The sequence below is a fragment of the Delphinapterus leucas genome, chromosome 1 (genome assembly GCF_059928025.1).
Source record: "Delphinapterus leucas isolate spDelLeu-1000000601 "Yukka" chromosome 1, BTC_Dleu_Yukka2, whole genome shotgun sequence".
Taxonomy (NCBI): Eukaryota; Metazoa; Chordata; class Mammalia; order Artiodactyla; family Monodontidae; genus Delphinapterus; species Delphinapterus leucas.
Genome location: NC_143129.1, coordinates 184,786,073 through 184,805,018, shown reverse-complemented (window position 1 = coordinate 184,805,018; position 18,946 = coordinate 184,786,073). Strand labels below are relative to the sequence as shown.

General features: G+C 42.3%; 2 protein-coding genes across 2 annotated transcripts in view; one reads left to right on the top strand and one right to left on the bottom strand.

Moving 5' to 3' along the window:
- The window catches only part of PER3 (period circadian regulator 3), a 66,567-nt gene extending 55,257 nt beyond the window's left edge, over positions 1-11,310 (top strand). Inside the window, 5 exon segments of the mRNA XM_089901864.1 lie at positions 73-256; positions 833-983; positions 2,188-2,235; positions 2,237-3,655; positions 3,983-11,310. Of these exon segments, the coding sequence (XP_089757990.1) occupies positions 73-256; positions 833-983; positions 2,188-2,235; positions 2,237-2,344 (491 nt within the window). The 3' untranslated portion in view covers positions 2,345-3,655; positions 3,983-11,310.
- On the bottom strand, positions 7,386-12,943 carry UTS2 (urotensin 2). Its single transcript, XM_022598587.3, has 4 exons — positions 12,646-12,943; positions 10,301-10,408; positions 9,172-9,213; positions 7,386-7,727 (listed from the first exon to the last, which is right to left on the bottom strand). Exons 1-4 carry the CDS (start codon positions 12,746-12,748, stop codon positions 7,606-7,608), a joined length of 375 nt encoding a protein of 124 aa, XP_022454295.1. The 5' UTR covers positions 12,749-12,943; the 3' UTR covers positions 7,386-7,605.
- Between the last annotated feature and the right edge of the window lie 6,003 nt (positions 12,944-18,946).

The window sequence follows — 18,946 nt, the reverse complement described above, 5'->3', positions numbered from 1 at the left end:
GAATGAGGGCCAGTTTGGCAAATCAGCCCCTGACAGGTATTTTCAAATTTTTTTGTTGTTGGTTTTTGATAGGAAGCAGTGGCAGCAGTATAAACTTTGCTACTAGTGATTATTCTTCTGAAATCTTTCAAAATGGGCAGCAATCTCAGGATGTACAGAAAAAAGAAACATTTCCCAACTTAGCTGAAGGGTCCATCTGGAGAATGATAGAACAAACACCTGAGTGCATTCTGATGACGTATCAGGTGCCTGAGAGGTAAGAAAGCATGTTAGAAGACCCACCTTTATATAAGTGTTTTATGGTTTCTTAAGTGTGTTTTTTAATACAAAGTGATTTTTAATGTTTTTATACATATCCTTAGAGAAATGTATTTTCAAATTCATTCATTTGAAGTCAAAAGACAAATGATTTCTTAAAACAATGGTTGTAGTGGTAGTGACAATATAAATATGTTATGTGTCCTGAGACAAGAAAACAGAGAGGCAGTGCTTTCCAAGACAGCCCACAGGTACGAGAACGTTTTTTAGAGCCTGGACTTTTTTCTCTCATTCTAAAAGAAGAGAAGACCTAAAGGAAATCTGTTTCTTCCATATGACTCATTAAAACACTATACAGGTATTTTCCATCAAGAGAAAGAGTCCTAGCTTTACCAATCTGACAAAGAAATGAGTCAGTTGTTATATTTTTGATGTGTACGTCACATACTAACAAGAAATATAAAGTATATTACAAAGTAAAAAGAAGTGCTGTTCTTAGATCACAAGGTAAAGACCCTGTGCCTTATTTAGGACTGTGAAGGTTTTGTTTGTTTGTTTGTTCGTTTGTTTTCAGGGTTAAAGAAATTGTACTGAAAGAAGACCTAGAACACCTGGAAAGCATGAGGCGGCGGCAGCCGCAGTTTTCTCACGGACAAAGGGAGGAGCTGGCCAATGTGCGTTCCTGGATTCAGAGCCAGATGATCCCTCAGGAAATAGACGTCCAGGTAAGCCCAGTAATAACAGCTGTCATGTGTTGCTGTTTCTGTGCCAGGTAGTGTTCTGGGCGCTTAGTGTACAGTCATCCCTCGTTTTCTGCAGGGGACTAGTTCCAGGACCCCTAGGGTACCAAAATCTGCGTATGCTCAAGTCCCTCATGTAAAATGGTGTAGTATTTGCATGTAGCCTATGCATGGCCTCCCGTATACCTTAAATCATCTCCAGATTACTTATAATACCTAATATAATGTAAATGCTATTTAAACAGTTGTAAATTCAACGTACATTCTATGTAAATAGTTGCTGGTGCGCTGCAAATTTAAGTTTTGCTTTTTGGAACTTTCTGGAATTTTTTTCCCCAAATATTTTCGATCTATGGTTGGTTGAGTCTGTGGATGTGGAACCAACAGAGAGGGCCAACTGTGCATTGCATGATCCCGCTGAAAATCTTAATCTTCACAATTGCTTCTGTGGTAGGTGTTATTATCCCTGCTTTACCAATAACAACAAAGTGATGTATACAGATACTCAATAATTTGTACACTCAGCCCTCTATATCCACGGTTCAAATTTCAATCTGTAGTTGGTTGAATCCAAGGATGCGGAACCCTCGAGTGCAGAGGGCTGACTGTACCAAGTCATTTATATAAGGACTTGAGCATCCATAGATTTTTGTATCCTCGGGGTTCAGGAACCAAGCCCTCTGCACAAACCGAAGGACAACTGTGTAAGGGCTCAGTTCTTCAGATTTTGAATACAGGTCTTTCTGGCTCCAAGTGTTCTTTTCTTCCACCAGTTGGAATGTTACGGGGCAGTTAGGAGTAAAGACACCTGCTTTCATATGTGATTGACTGGGGAGGAGAGTATAAGATTTGCATGTCAAATATGCGTGCATGTTTGAAAAGAGTTGAATCTCAAGATGTAAGATTCACACCAGAGGATTTAGGATTTAGGATTTAGGATTCATGCCGAGCAGGCATTTCTGTGGGAAGAGTATATGAAGAATGAGCCCCAAAACAATTTAAGCAAAAGTATTTAAACAATTGCTGTCATTTCCCTTCTAATAATAAGGGATGAACTATAATGGATAGTCTTAGATGTGAATAAGTGGGAGAATGAGACACAGGTTGCTTGGCCGGCATTTTACTGATTTAAACACTTTTCAGGTGACTTCACATCAAATAACCTGCCTGCTCTTGTTCCTTTTTGGAGGGCTGTGTCACTTGTGAAAACAGAGACTCAGCTGGTGATGCTGCAGAATCCTGTGGTCCGGATCCAGCAGAAGCAGCAGTTGAGTGACTCTGAAGATGCACCTGTGCTCCCTCTCCAGGCCTGTGGGACAGCTAGACCTCCTTGTGATTCTCTATAAACCCCTGGGTCTTAAATGACCATGAAGTTATCATTGAATATTAAGCTTTTTCCTTCCTGAGTTTTTAACAGACATCATTTTCCTGAAGCAGACATTGTATATAGACTCTTTTCCTTGTCTTTTTCCCCAATGTATTTAAACTGTCAAATAGACTCTTTTTCTAGTTTAGCTGTTCTCTAATGAGATTGGATGACCTCTAAAGAGGTATGTGTATAGTCAAACTTAATTTCAGATGTCACCCCAAATAAATTACAATTAGAAGTATAGCTAGAGGACTTCCCTGGTGGTGCAGTGGTTAAGAATCTGCCTGCCAATGCAGGGGACACGGGTTCGATCCCTGGTCTGGGAAGATCCCACATGCCGCGGAGCAACTAAGCCCGTGCGCCACAACTACTGAGCCTGCGCTCTAGAGCCCGTGAGCCACAACTACTGAGCCCATGCACCACAACTATTGAAGCCCACGCACCTAGAGCCCGTGCTCTGCAACAAGAGAAGCCACCACAATGAGAAGCCCACGCACCACAACGAAGAGTAGCCCCTGCTCGCCACAACTAGAGAAAGCCCACATGCAGCAAGAAGACCCAGTGCAGCCAAAAATAAAATAAATTAAATTTATTTAAAAAAACCAAAGTATAGCTAGAAAGAGCCCCAAACCTTAGCCTCATTGATTTTGTTCTGTTGTTACATGAATCATTTCCCCCTGTTAGAGACTTCAAGAAATCCCCGCTATGGGCCATGTACCTTTCCTAACAGTGTCCATAAATACAGTGCCCTCACCTGGTCTTTGCACGGTGACACATCCCTCCACAGTTAGGGTCTGACATTCCAGTTTTCTCACAACGCAACACAGATCACTTCAGCATTGACCAGTATGAAAGTGTATTGTCCATTGGTGTACCGGAAATTCCTAGCTTTTAGAGTTGAATTTTGACCTTCATTTTTGTAGGCGCTTTTCCTTTTGATTTTCTACCTTCCACTGAAATTCTCAAAGTCTTAGTTAAAAATGGATCAGCTTAACAATGAGCTTATTCTTTGCAGGGTTTAAATTAGCTTTTGCATGTGTAATGTTAAAACAAAAGAGCTTCTAGCTCAACCAGCTTCTGACTCTTTGAAATTTTTAAATAATGGTTGCAAAAAGTTTTTAAAGTCATGTAAGAGTTAATGTTGTTCTTCTATGCATATGTGTTTAAATGTTGTCTTATCAAAACTAACAGTTAACTCTTTCTTTCCAACCAATTTACGCAAAAGAATGTCTCTCAATCCCTGCCAGAGGTCTGATTGGCACTGCCTTCTTTTTGTCCTTAAATAGGGGTAAGTGTTGACCTTAAATAGGGGTAAGGGGCCTATGGGAGGTCCCTAGCCAAGAGGGTTGCAGAATCTGCCACAAATGAGGGCTTCCTGGGCCTGCTGAAGTTGTGTCTTTTAAGAAGTGAGTGAGTTGTTTACATGATAAGGGAGCCCCCTCTTCTTAGAGAAGTGATGTTTCCTTCTCAAACTTGGAATGATGTGCAGTTCACACCCATGTAGATCAGAAACAGGAATAGAAGAAAATGAAGGCTGGAATAACCTTTTCTCTTTTATATAACATGCAACAAACTAACTTACTTTTCTTTTGTTGTTGTGTTTTTTTTGTTTTAGGAAAACACTTCTTCCTTTCAAGTTTTATAGTTTTTTATAAAATGCATCCTGATCACAATTATGAGAATCACCCTTTCTATCTGCAATGCTGCTGGACTCTGATTTTCAAGCCTCGTAGCTTAGATTTACTTTCTAAAGTGGAACAGACAGCTCTCGAATCTGCAGGGGATTGGTTCCAGGACCCCCTCGCAGATGCTAAACTCCATGGATGCTCAAGCCACTTCTATAACACGGTGGTACAGTCAGCCCTCTGTACCCACGGATCCACACCCAGGATTCTACACCCCTCCCCGATTCTCCCCACCAGGAATACGGGGGGCCAACTCTAGCTTCCTAGAAGGTAAATCTTTCTTCAGGTGTCAGAACCATTTTCAAATGATGCCCATGACACTTCCTGGAATTTTCTCACTTTAAGCTGTTCCGTGCCCATATTCCTGTCTCGTGAATAGAGAACTCTCCTATTGTGCTCCATCTCGATTGTTAAATGATCTCTGAAGCCCTTGCTGTGTTGGTCCAGTTGTGTGGTGTTTTTGCCCTTGGTGAAAAATCAAATTTTAAAAAATGAACCAGCCTGGATATTGTCCATCAGTAGAATCGCTGTGACCTTCTGTAGTGATAACCTTTTTAATTTGTTGAAATCAAAAATGACATGGAGCAATCAGAGGACTGTTCTGCGTTTGTGAACATGTTTTTTAAACCTGACCTTCTCTAATATAAGCCCTCTTTTCGATTCTTTCTGGACGTTTGTTTTATCGACATTTGCTTATTTCTTTGCCTTACTACACGTTTAGGGGCAATTTAAAATTGGTGCTTGTTGTAAGCAGATCTATAAAACCATTTGTAGTTTTGATACTTTGATAAGTCGCCGAATTATCATGTTTGGAGTTTGGACCATGATGCTTCTACTGAGGATGCGCAGACGAGGTTCAGCAGTGCGGCTGCCGCCCCCCAGGGGGGCTCCCCCCAAGTTTAAACAGTTCAAGTTTATTAACTTTTTGTCTCGATAACTATAGAAATTGGTAATAAAAATGTATACTATAGGCTTCAGTGTTTACAGAAATGTTACCAAAAAGCTGTAGTTTCTTGGCTGAGAGGTCAGGATTTATGAACAGCAGAATGCTGTGGGAACGGAATCGTTTTACAATTAAGTGCAACTTCATCATAACTCACAAGGTAAATTTAATCCAAATAGAAATTTTCTTTTAACTGAGTTTATAATTAACTGTGAATTTACTTGTTTTTAATGGTTATTAATATTTTAATCGGGTATCTTTGTTAAGCAAAAACAATAAACGGTATACATGTAAAACTTGAGAAATTTCTTGCAGTACATCAACAGACGTTTGCCCTGAATGTGTATTTTATATCATTGAGGAACATCTACTGACATTGAGAGACACTGCAGGGTGCTCACGGTTAGGGTCACTCTGTGTCTGCGTCTCTGTCATCTCTGCGTCCAAGGTCCTGCTCGGTGACAACACAGCATTTAGTCCTCACTTAAGCACTGGGAGGAGCTTATTGGGTTCTGAGCAAATGTACATGTTTTTTACTACCAATTTTTTTATTTTTGGCTGTGTTGAGTCTTTGTTTCTCTAGTTGCGGTGAGTGGGGGCTACTCTTCGTTGCGGTGCACAGGCTTCTCATTGCAGTGGCTTCTCTTGTAGCGGAGTGTGGGCTCTGGGCATGCAGCTTCAGTAGTTGTGGCTCGCGGGCTCTAGAGCACAGGCTCGGTAGTTGTGGCTTGCGGGCTCTAGAGCGCAGGCTCAGTAGTTGTGGCGCATGGGCTTAGTTGCTCCGCGGCATGTGGGATCTTCCCGGACCAGGGCTCGAACCCATGTCCCCTGCGTTGGCAGGTGGATTCTTAACCACTGCGCCACAAGGGAAGTCCCTTTAATACTAATTTTAATGCCTCATTTACAAAATTTAGTTATCAAGATTACTCTTTCAGATTCTGTAGAGTGAACCTGTGTTTCACAAAGTCTGACTGTGGAACTGGCAGCAACAGAATCTTGGAATTAAAATATGAATCAGGATCCTGAAGCCAACAGGACTTGCCAAATGTTACACCTTTCAAACCACCTGCACCTCCTGTCGTTTAAAACAACAGCAACCCAAGGGAAGAGAGCTCAGTGTAGACGGGACGTGTACTCCTCCCACAGGGACCGTTCCGGTGCTTCCCATGAATGATCTCATTTAATACAACCACGAAATAAGCAGCGTCGCTGCCCTCATTTTACAGAGAAGGACACGGGGGTGGAGAGAGCTGGATGGCCTGGCTGGGGGCTCACAGCTGGGTGGGAGCAATGACTTGACGCCAGAGCCCCGGCTGTAAGAGCAGCTGCCTAGTCTTACAAAACGGGGGGGATTTGGGATTCTACGGCGATGGAATCCACCCTAAGCTCTTGCTGGTGTCATAAACGTACCGGCACTCGTGCGGCCAGAGTCCTGTGTTAGGGAACTGGATTCAGTTGAATTTCAGCAGCGAGCGATGCCACAGCATCCTCACGGCCACACGTCAGCATGTTCCTGAGATGACGCATCCATCCTTCAAGCTAGAAACAACTTGCCTACAGATTTGTTCTTGATGTCTTAGACAAGGAAACGGAAGATTTATCAGACCTGCGCTCTAAAGAGATTTTGGATCGTTGTTGACAAGATCAATACCGATTATGTGGCTGTTTGGTGCAGACCTGACCCTTCATTCCTCCTGAGTTGGGGGTGCGATTGGCTACAGAGCCGAGAAGGGGAGCCTGGGTTTCCCATGAGAAGTGCTCTCCCGCGGGCATGGGCCGTACTGGGAGCTGCGTGGAGCTCGCGGGTCTCAGCTCCATACTCTCTATACATAGATAAGCTACGATGGTATAGATGTATTAAGAGGATAAGTTAGTATGTGCACACACACACATGCTTTTTAAAAATTAACAAACCAGGCTATATTTCCATTCCACAATCTTAAATCCCACCTCAAGTTTCTTCTCTAAGAAACAGATTATGAAGGTATTTTTCTAGTACTGTGCTCCTTGAGCTCACAGAAACTGACATCAAACAAGCTTCAGTGTTAAGAGATTAAAGTTTTCAAGTGTTCAGTACTTAGGTTAACTAAGGGAGAGGGGATCGGAGTGTGTGGACGCCCTCCTTCAAAAACAAAGGAGAATTCAGACTGTTCCCAGCCCTCATCTTTAGGCATCCTTCACTTTGGACGCTTTTCCAAGCTAAGATACTGATTTTTTTTTTTTAAGTAATAACTCACGTTATTTTTAAGGGTTGAGAGGACATCATCACTAAGATAATGTAGGTTAAATGATTTGTAGTTTTACTGTTTTAACTAAAATTTACTTTTATGATTTTTTCTTCTTAGTATTTGCTTTTCATTTATTTGTTTACTTTTAAACTTTTAGATAATTCTTTAAAGATAAATTGATGGATAGATTTTCAGGATATGTTTATAAGTAAAAGAACCACTCATGATATTTGTAAAACATAGAGGATTTATTTTCCAAATAATAATGAACAGGGTATAGCTTGCCTAGTTTTTCATCTATACTGCTTTCAAATCAAGCGTTTTTAATTTACTTTTTCTAAGATGGTTGGTTTTGAGTTGCCTAGTAGGTGCTCATGTCACTTCAGACACAGTATTTCCAGAAGCATTCAGAGGGAGTTCCACGTTTCTTGTATGGCTTCCTGATTCTGGCTAAAAGGTGACTCAGTAAAATGTTAGGATCTTGTCCTGAGAAAGCCTGAAATTAAAACAATCCAAATAAAAAAACAGGTTATCAATGAACTGAGTCCTACACACACTAATAGGAGCCTTAGTTCCTTTAAAAAGTGTTTTCTTGCTGTTTTATTGGATAGGATTGTGGTGATCGCCCAGCGTGTAGGTTCTGGAAGGTCTCCTTGTGCCCTACCTGTGGTCCATCCAGTCTGTTTAGCCCTGTGATGGCCGTGAATTTTCCTAAACCCTCACTGGCCTATTTCTATTTAAATCTGTCAGTAACATGTTCTGTCCATTTACTGTCTTCTCTGTAAAGGAGGCCTTTTATTTGCCTTGAAATTAACTTCTTTAAGCATGGACCCTTACTTTTTTTTTTTTCTGGGATTTCATGAGCACATGCTAATCACCTTTATGATTTTAGAGTCTTTCATCATAACCCTTCTATTCGGAACAATATAAACATCTGAATGATAACGTTTAATGTAGAAGCCATCCCCATCCCCTTCTGGATGGTTTACCTGCCCTGGGGCCTCAGGTGATGTATGTATCTTCAGAATTGAGGGATTCCAGAGTATATTTTTATAAGGATGGTAATGGGTGCTACACCAAAAAAAGGTGTCTCCAGTCAAAATATTTGGGAAATGCTTGGTTAAAATTAAATACGCTTATCTCATTTCCTGGAGGCTTTAACATGCTAATAATGTACATAAAGATATTACCAGGACGGGAGGGGGCCAGAACCCAGGGCATCACTGTAGGCTGGCTCGTGGGACTGGTATACCTGGAAAGCCCTTTAGGAGACACTAATTTAGAGTTTGAGGGGTTGATAATGATGAAATACAGATTTTTCTTTTAGTGTTTAAGGTCCTCCATTAACTGTGCACCATTTCTAACCATTTAATATTATCATTCATCAATCCCAATCACAGTCTGTCTTCTGCACCCAAAACGATTTCCTTCATATTCTGCTCTATCACACATATGACATCTCAGGGTTTTGACCGTGTCTTTCTTCTATTTAGACATCATATGGCAGTGCTTGTCATACTTTATTTAATGTGCATAAGAATCACCTGGGGAATCTTGGTAAGATGCAGCTTTTGATTCAGTAGGTGCTGGGGGGCGGGGGCTGAGAGTCTGCATTTCTCACAAGCTTCCACATGATACCAATACTGCTGGCCCTCGGACCACGTGAAGATGATCAATGACACAGCACAAGTGGATGACAAGCTTGAGGGCATCTTAAACTCATTACAATAAGTTATCCAAAATGGACACTGGATAAGTTCTTGTTGCATCCACATTTACATGGATCAAACTTTGGAACATGCTTTGAAGTAATACTGACTGACCAGTTATTCTAAGGTGTGATTTCTACCGAAAATGCTTGACTGGTTCATGAATTGAGGCTCCTCCAAAGTCACAGCATAGCATGCTCACTTTTGTAACGTAATTCTCATGATGGAGCTACTTACCTTTCTCACACTTCGTCTTGGGTAAAAAATGTTGGTACCGAGATCTGGAAAACAGTATTTTGAAACCATTCGTCATCAGATCTATTATTTCCATTTTACACTTGTCTTATTTAAAACGCACAAAATAGAATATTCCTAAATCACGTCTAGTTTCTGATTTTCCTTTTTTTCACACCACAGTGATATTTACCTGAAGGAAGATAGTCAGGCACCTGGTTCTTTCTCGCTTCCGGAATTCACAAAGGGCACTGCATTTTCCTGAGTCAGCAGTTCAGTAGTTTATCAAAAATATTTTATAACAAGTGAAATTCTTTCTACTAAACAAGGTCTATTAAAAGACCCCATTTTGTTTCCAGAACGTCCTGAGCATTTCTATCAGTGCTGGGAGGAATACAGTGACAGAGAAAGTGGTGAAAGCTGCCATGTCATGGATTACTTTGTGTGCCACTTTGTGTGCCACTGTGCTGGACATTTTACTTGCATTTTCTCATTGACTGAACTTCACAATAACCCCATGAGATGGGCATTGTTATCATTCCGTTTACTGGTTTAAGAAACTGAGGTACAGGTAGATTAAGTGATTGGCCTAAGACTTGTGTAAGTGGGAAACCAGGATTGTAAATTTCACTTATTGAAAACTGGGATAATGCCCTCCTTCCCCCCAAAATAAAAGTCCATACAGAGAACAGATATACTGAGGGGCCAAACAGAGCAGGATGCTTGGAAGGAGTTGCTGAGAAAAAGAAAACAGAAGATGTCAGAGGAAGTCTTTATGCCCGGAGGGGAGAGCGTTGGGTAACTAACTCATTTTATATAGCTGATCTTTATATTCCAAAATAGGATTTTACCTCATCTGATTCATGAGCACAGGGAGTAAATTCAGTGGCAAAAAAAATCAGACAGGCTGGGGGCTTCCCCGGTGGCGCAGCGGTTGAGAGTCCACCTGCCGATGCAGGGGACACGGATTCGTGCCCCGGTCCGGGAAGATCCCACATGCTGCGGAGCGGCTGGGCCCGTGAGCCATGGCCGCTGAGCCTGCGCTCCGCAACGGGCGAGGCCACAGCAGTGAGAGGCCCGCGTACCGCAAAAAAATCAAATAAAATCAGGCTGTAGACACAAGAATCATTTTACCTGCTTTCCTAAGACCATCTCCTGTCTCTGCACCTGACATCTCTGGCGGCATCTGCAGAAGGGAAGCTCTTTCCAGCTCATCCAAAGTTGATTCGGCATCTTCAGGTGCTACACAGAGTAGAAATAGATATTAGCAACTCAGCTGCTTCTTCAATCACTTCTGCTCCTTATTGCCTTTTCGGGGGTACCAGGGACAAGGAGATAACACTAGAAAAACTTCAAATACTAAATTCCGGGTTTGTCGCCAGTAGTATTTTAACCAAGAAGTAGAAATGCTACAGTCCAGTTCACAAGCCAGCAGAACAGGAAATCAGGCGTGTGACTCTCATTCTGATTCCTCCTGCCTGTGTGGCCTTGCCAGGCCGCTCACTGCCTTGAATAAGAGGGTAGGGCTGAGCCACAGGGTCAGTGAAAAAGCACTTCCACTTACAAAGTGATTCTTCCTCATTTCTATTTACCTACTGCTGCCTTTTGCCTTTTGCTTTTAGACATATGGGTGGTGAAATTGGAGTGAAAGGAAAAATGAAGGAGTGGTTTTCTAAAAGACAGGATTGTTAAGGTTCTTCCTGTAAAGCAAATAGGATGGCATCACCTCTTATCTGCCTGGCCTCCAAGATTTAGGCACAATTGTCAGGAAAGAGTCAGCTTTAAAATACTCTTTAAAGAAGTTGATAGCAACAATTTCAGGGTGAAATTTGGTCAGCTTAGTGGCATAGAAGATGCATGGTAAGTGTGTGCAAGGTGTGTGGGAAGTGAGTGTGAGGTCTGGTGAGCAGACTCTGGACCCTGGCAGAGCAATCTTGGCCAGGTGCTGCAGTGGGGAGATCGGAGCTTCTGGGGAGTCCTGTACTATCCACTTGCTTCACTAAGCCTTCCAAATCCTCAGCTACAACCTTGATTGGAAAACAAAGAGCAAGCCGTTGTGAAGGCTTCTGGGCACATTCACAGTACTTCTGAAGAATATTAATGAGAAATCTATAAAATTTGGCCACACATCAATGTTTATGTGATGAAGGATCATTTATGGAGAAACAAATAAGTGGGAAAAAATTTCAGGTAAAAACTCTAATGTAAGCTGCCACTTGTTAAGAATTTAAGTGAGGGGCTTCCCTGGTGGCGCAGTGGTTGAGAGTCCGCCTGCCGATGCAGGGGACACGGGTTCGTGCCCCGGTCCGGGAAGATCCCACATGCCGCTGAGTGGCTGGGCCCGTGAGCCATGGCCGCTGAGCCTGCGCGTCCGGAGCCTGTGCTCCGCAACGGGAGAGGCCGCAGCAGTGAGAGGCCCGCGTACCGCAAAAAAAAAAATTTAAGTGAGATACTATACTCATCTAAGTTTGGAAAAATCATAATCATGATATGTAATTTTTTGAGGTGACAGTAATATCTGAATGTTCATTCTTGGTTTCGTCTTATGCTTTTCACTGTTCTTTATTTTAAATAGCAGAGATTCAATAAAGTTAATGCCCGATTTAGCCATTAAGATGACTGGCACTTATGAGTTCAGTGACTGTGGACGTTGACTGATAGTGCATGAATTAGAGCTTGACAATTATCAGAAAGCTGCTTGAGAGAAACTTTAGAGAGAGTAGAAATTATAAAATCAATGGCTTAGAAGAGATGTTTTCCTTTATTAAAAAAAAATGTCTAAAGTACCACAATTAAAGACAAGTTAAAATGCTTATGAACCTAATACCCAAGCACCAACCTTTTCGTTTCTTAAACTAAATTAAGAGCTGACAGCACGGTATCTGCTTGACTGATACACTTTAAGAGAATTCAACTTAGAATTGAACTGAATGAAACACGAATCAAAAGGAAAACGTAAATGTACTTGGAAATCTGTGTCATCCCTAGCCCCAGCTAGTCACTTCCTTATTTTTTAATAAACATTTTTGTTTCATATAACACGTGTCAGATGATTACTTTTTAGCTTAAAATAAGATACAATAAAAATATTTTACCCTATAATTGGAACAACCAATTCTGCATTCATCCAGTTCATTTAAAATAGAAACGAAAAGCAATGATGTTTTAAATTTAGTGCCATTTTCAAAATTGAAAAAAAAAAAAGAAACAGCTGATCAAAATAACTTAGAAATATAGAAGTGACATTAAATAAGCAATGTTACCCTTCTACTTTTACATTTTAGGAAGGAAAAAAAAAACCGTATCCATTACTGACTCTGAGATGTGTTGTAAGGACCCTCAGAATTCTTTTCATAGCTGGGACTATTAATTTCACAAGACTCCTTTAAGAAAGAAATATTCATTCTTATCTCTAACATTGCATTTAAGACCCTTGAAGACTCTTTCAAGACTGACATAAGGGAAAGAAATCATTTTACCTGAGAGCTGCAGGGGCTCTTCCCTGGAGTCAAGGACAGGAAGAGACCAGAGAGGATTTAAGCATCCTATGAAAAGCAAACAGCAGGAGACCAGCTTATACATGATTGGCAGGAGACCGAAGTCTTCTTTCTCGGCTTCTGTTTGTCAGAACTCTCAACTTGCTTCTTCTCGGGGATATAGCTCAGTGGTAGAGCATTTGCCTGCAACTTGTTCCTTCTCATTCTGTGATCAGCGATTATATATATTATCCTATGACCTCATATCATCCCCTACAAAAAAAAATAAATAAATTTATTGGCTATGAAGGTGGAAAGACAATCACTTTGCATTGATGTAATTTTTCAAAGTAGCAACTCATAGACAATAAATTTACTGTCTTGTTGCCTAGTGTACAAAATAGGTATTAAATAAAGAACAGTTACGTTTATAAATCTGGCAAAAGGAGTAACTGAGAGCAATAAATCATGAGTTAAAGAAAGGATAAGACATGAGTTGGAGTGGCCAAGGCAGAGACATGGATTTATGAGTCCTACCCAGCAGAAGTACTGTGGAGCATGGCAAGAAATGTGTTGCTTTCCTTTTTTTAAATCTTTTGTGAATGAATAGATGAATTGTCATATTGTTTTTGGGGCTGCCATGCTTGAAGAATGACAATGTGTGGAATAAAACTCAAAACCAGTTATTTGTTTTTAAAAAGTGAAGATAAGTTAAATGCATAGCGAACATTCAGGCTCGAGGCAAGTTGTGTACATACACTAGGCCTCAGGTAAAACTACGAGTATAAGGGTCTTCAGAGAAGGGAAATAACTTTCCTGAAAGTTGGACATTACTCATTAAGGAGGATGAAAAACAAGCCTGAAAACCTGACCGGTAAGTATTTCCAAAATTTCACTGCTCTTCCGCTTCCACTCTGCCCAGCGGCTCCCAGCCTGGATCGTTGCAGTAGCCTCCTTGCAAACGCCCTCAAGGCTGCACTCTGCCCACCAGTCGCATCTCAAAACAGCACAGTGATGCTATTAGCACGTTAAGTTAGGTCATGTCGGCTCTTTGCTCAAAACCCTGTACTGGACCCGAACATAAAAGTTAAAACTAAAGAATTTCTAGGAAAATAAATAAATAAATGAACACCTTCACAACCTGAGGGTAGGCAAATATTTCTTAGACATGACACCAACCATATAAGAAAAGAATGGATAAACTGGACTTCATCAAGATTAGAAACATCTGCTCCTTGAAAGATACTGTTAAGAAAATGAAAATGCCAACCACAGCTGTGAGAAAATATTCACAAAACCAATGCCAGACTAAAGACTTCTCCGGTATATGTATAAAGAATCCCAACTCAGTAAGTCAGCAACCCAATTAAAAGAATGAGCAAAAGGTTTGACATGAAAACATACATCCAACAAACACCTGTACACAAATGTTCATAGCTGTAAATAACTAAAGGACCCAGGTGTCCATCAGCAGGGGACTGGATAAACAAGCTCTGCTACATCACACAGTGGAATTCCACCCAGCAATGCAAAGGAACTACTGATAAACGCAACATGGACAAATCTCAAAAACTTTATGCTGAGTGAAATGAGCCAGACCCAGAAGAGTACATATTGCATGAGTCCATTTAAATGAAGTTCTAGAACAGGCAAAATGAATCCGTGGCATCAAAAAACAGTTCAGTGAGAGATGGAGGGTTGACGGTGGGGAGACAAAGAACTTTTGGGGGTAATGAAAATGTTCTAACCTTATCAAGGCAGTGGTTTCCTTGGTCAAAACTCATCAAACTGGGACTTCCCTGGTGGCACAGTGGTTAAGAATCCGCCTGCCAATGCAGGGGACACGGGTTCGAGCCCTGGTCCGGGAAGAAACCACATGCCGCGGAGCAACTAAGCCCGTGCGCCACAACTACAGAGCCCGCGAGCCACAACTACTGAAGCCCGTGCACCCTAGAGCCTGCGTGCTGCAACTACTGATGCCCACGTGCCTACAGCCTGTGCTCCGCAACAAGAGAAGCCACCGCAATGAGAAAACCACGCACCGCAACGAAGAGTAGTCCCCGCTTGCCGCAACTAGAGAAAGCCCACGTGCAGCAACGAAGACCCAACGCAACCAAAAATAAAATTAAAAAGTCATCAAACTGTATACTTAAAATGGGCACGTTTTATCGTATGTAAGTGATACCTACGTAAGGCTGATTGGTTTTAAAGATTTAAAACCACGGTCTCCTGACTTCAGTTTCACTTCTTCCAATACCGCCCTCCCCTGACAACTCCACTCCAGCCATGCTTCCTCCTTACTACTCCCTGAACGTGCCCCTGCCTCAGGGCATTTGCAACTGCTGCTTCTCCCTCCCCTGGATTGCTCTTTCCCCAGATGTGGTGCCCGGCTCTCTTCCTCACCTCCTTCAAGTGTTTGCTAGAACATCACCTCCTACGTGAGGAATCCCCCAACCCTGCTATTTAAAAGTTGCAATGAACCCACCCCCAGCATTCCTCATCACTCTTGCCTTGCTCTGTTTTTTCCAAGGCACTAAGCCCCCTCCAGCACATTATATATTTATATAGTTACTATACAAAGTAGGCACTCAATACATATTTGTCGAATCCGTGAATGGGGTGCCAACCACAGGTCAGGCCTTGTTGAGGGTAAAGAGCAGTGAACAAGAGGAAAAGAAGTTTCTACTCTTATGACCTTCCTAACCGGAGGAGACAGACAACACAACAGATAGATACCATGATTATTTTTTATTACCATGAAGAGGCATAAAACCTAGTACAGAGATGCAGCTGTAGGGCAGGTGGTCGGGGAAGATGTTGTTTTATACGGGGCATCCAGGAGGCCCCTGGGAAGGGACAGACGCCCAAATGAAGTGCGGGAGTGATAAGTTCGGAGGCTCCCGCATAGGAAATCGAGGAGGGGTGATCAGGGAAGCAGGAGGAGCACTAAAAGAAGAGTCCCAGGCTTCCCTGGTGGCGCAGTGGTTGAGAGTCTGCCTGCCAATGCAGGGGATACAGGTTCGAGCCCTGGTCTGGGAGGATCCCACATGCCTCGGAGCAACTAGGCCCGCGAGCCACAACTACTGAGCCTGCGCGTCTGGAGCCTGTGCTCCGCAACAAGAGAGGCCGCGACAGTGAGAGGCCCGCGCACCGCGATGAAGAGTGGCCCCTGCTCGCCGCAACTTGAGAAAGCCCTCATACAGAAACGAAGACCCAACACACCCAAAAATAAATAAATTTTATAAATAAATAAATAAATAAAAATAAAAGAAGAGTCTCAGTGCTAGTGGGGGAGTGGGGGCCATGCTGCTGACAGGCTGGGACACTGTCCAGCTCGGGACCCTGATACGGGCTGCATGGGGGTCACTGGTGTTTCAACAGGGCAATTTCACACAACCTGTCTGGTGAGGTGGAAGGTGGTAGTCTTATTTCAGGCTTATCTCCTCATTCAGCCGACATCTCAGCACCTACCACGTGCCAGCACTGCCGGGTTGGGGGGGGACACAGTTGTGTCCCAAGAGGACAGAGATGGCCCTCAAGAACCTGATAGGAGGAATGGGGCCACCAGAAACCACTTAGATCCAGCTCAAGAAAACAAAATGTATTGGAAAGTCACGGGATATCTTCCAGGATCTGAAGAACTGTGCAGTAGCAGTACCCAGAGTCCCACTGGGGCTCTATTGGAAAAAAAAAAAAAAAAGCTGGGCTTTTGATAAACCCCCTCGCAGCAGAATACCTAGGACAGCTATTTGCAAAGGAGAGGATTGTGGCCTCAACAGACATCCCAAATGGAACACATTATGGCAAGAGCTAAAATATATTTATACCCAGGAAGCTTGCTTTCAGAAATATACCTTAAGCTAATAATACCACAGAAGCAAAAAATTACCTGAAGGCATCATCTGAAGCCTTATCTAGAGTGGAGAAGACATTAAATCAAAGGTTGCAAACTCAAGTGCATATAGAAATCAAGAGGTGATAATGTAAATGAGGGAGGCAGGCTTGGAGAATGACAATAGGGAGTAGTGGGGTCTGTAGCAAAGTGGAGAAAATATGCTCTCTCCAAAGGTGGATGGATTGCAGCTGCCAAGCTTGAAGTTTATAAATCTGAATCTAAGGGTTATCCATGATTTCCTTGGCAGCTAATTAAAAATTTTAAAAAACAACAGCTACAAGAAAGTCTTAGCTAGCACTATGTGTTTCAAAGCAAACACATCCACACAGCATAACTCAACCTACATGCACCCAATTCTGGCCCAAATGCCCAACATAATTGATTGAGTTAGTATAGAGGTTATCAACGTGTAATTTTAGTAATCATTAACATAGTAGCTAAAAGATTATAGGAACTTGGGCAATAGAATAATGTTAACGAATTAGAACATAAGATGATTGACACTATGTGAAAAAGGGGACTATGGACAAGAACTGTTATGTAATATAATAATATGTAATGTAAAATTGAAAATAGTTCTGTGAGGGTAAAGGATTTTTTTCTTTTCTTAAAATGCTATTTTGCACATACATATAAAATATATATGTAAAAGTATATGTAGCATATATAACATATATGTATTACGTGTGTGTGCATGCATGCATGCATGTGTGTGTATGTGTAAGCACTCATGAAGTAAAGTCCTGCCAAGAGGTGGGGAAGCAGGCAGGCTGAGACTGGGAGTTTGTTGGTGCCCCTCGAGGAAGTTCAGAGAGGCGGGGCGAACGCCAGACTGCTCCCTCCCCTGTGGAAGGGGCAGTCGGCCAAGCTTTGTCATTCTCTGGTGACTCAGGGGTACTCCTGAAAGTTATTAGTGGTGATTTTACAGCATGGCCTAATTAAGTTACGACTCAAGCTTCAGCTTAAAAGAAAATTAGCTTCTTTCTTTCAACAGACCGTCAAGGACAATGTCACCTTGTCCCAGAAATGTCCTGAGCACGTCACTCAATCCTAACAGTCCTCCAGCAGAGCAATACGACTTCACATTCATGAACCTGTATGAACAGCGACCACCTTTTTAAGAGGTGGGATTCCTTTCACTAGTCGCAAATTACCTTTGTCAACCAGAGGGGTGTTTTTTGTGTCGCATAGAAGCAAACCATTAATAGGACATGTTTTGGGTGACTTGTGCCCATGGAGCAACAGTACCTACTGGATAATAAGTACAAAAGTCACAAACTTCTTTTTAGTCCTTGTGTTGAAATTAATCTAAGTTCACCTGCTCTGCTGCCATATTTACCCCTTCATAACATGGGCAGAACTTTTGAATATAGTATTTACATTGATTGTCCCCGCTTGTGAGGGCTCCTTGAGGAGAAATTGATGGGAAGTGACTTTGGCAAGTGTTTGAAGCCTGTTCAGTACATTCTTGGTGATGAGTAACTCTCCGAATTCAGGATGAACCGTCAGGAACGGGCTTGTGCCCTTCAAATATTGCAATAGCATTTCAGTAGCCATTCTTTTAGGCCGACCCTGGACTGTGGAAGTTCAGAATCAGATGTTCAGCTGATGTTGAGTTTGTTTCAGATGGCATGGGGTCCACTCTTATTTCTGTTCGTGTAAAAATCAGAGGTTATAGGCTCGCAGATATAGATTTAATGTATATTAATTAAAATTCTAAATTTGCCCTCATCTATATTAGTTACAGCCTTAATTTGTATTAAATTATATCTCAGGTAACCATTTTGTATAAACGGTTACTGAATGCCTGCCTTGTCGGTTGCGTGACAGCAATGAACTGTGGGACTTGAAGGCTTCTCAGCAGAATCAGGAGGGCTTTGCGGGAGAGGCAGGCAAGGGACAGGTGAGGGAACAGCCTAAACCAAGGCCTAGAGGGCGTGTCCCACAAGTTTGCAAAAGGCTGGACACAGCTAACAAAGACCAGAGGGGTTGGCAGGACCGATCACATCACCAAGTCAAGAAATTTGGACCGTCCTTTAATAGCCGTGAGGAGACAATGAGGGGTTTTCAACAAGGGAGTCATGTCATTCACTTGATCATTCAACAATATTTATTGAGCACCTAGCATGTGCCAGGTACCGTTCGAGATACTAAGGATACAAAAATAAACAAAGCCTCAGAGTTTACTCCCAATGCAGCAGGTGGTGACAAGTGCCATGAAGAACTAAGTAGGCTTAGGAGGGTGAAGATGGAGGGGCTATTCTATATAGGGGATCAGCATAGAAGGAAATGCGGAGGGTGCCATACGGCCATCTGAGAACAAGAGCATTCCAGGCAGTGGGAATAGCAAGTGCAAAGGCCCTGGGGTAGGATTGGGCTATGCCTGTTTGAGCAACACCCAGGAGGTCA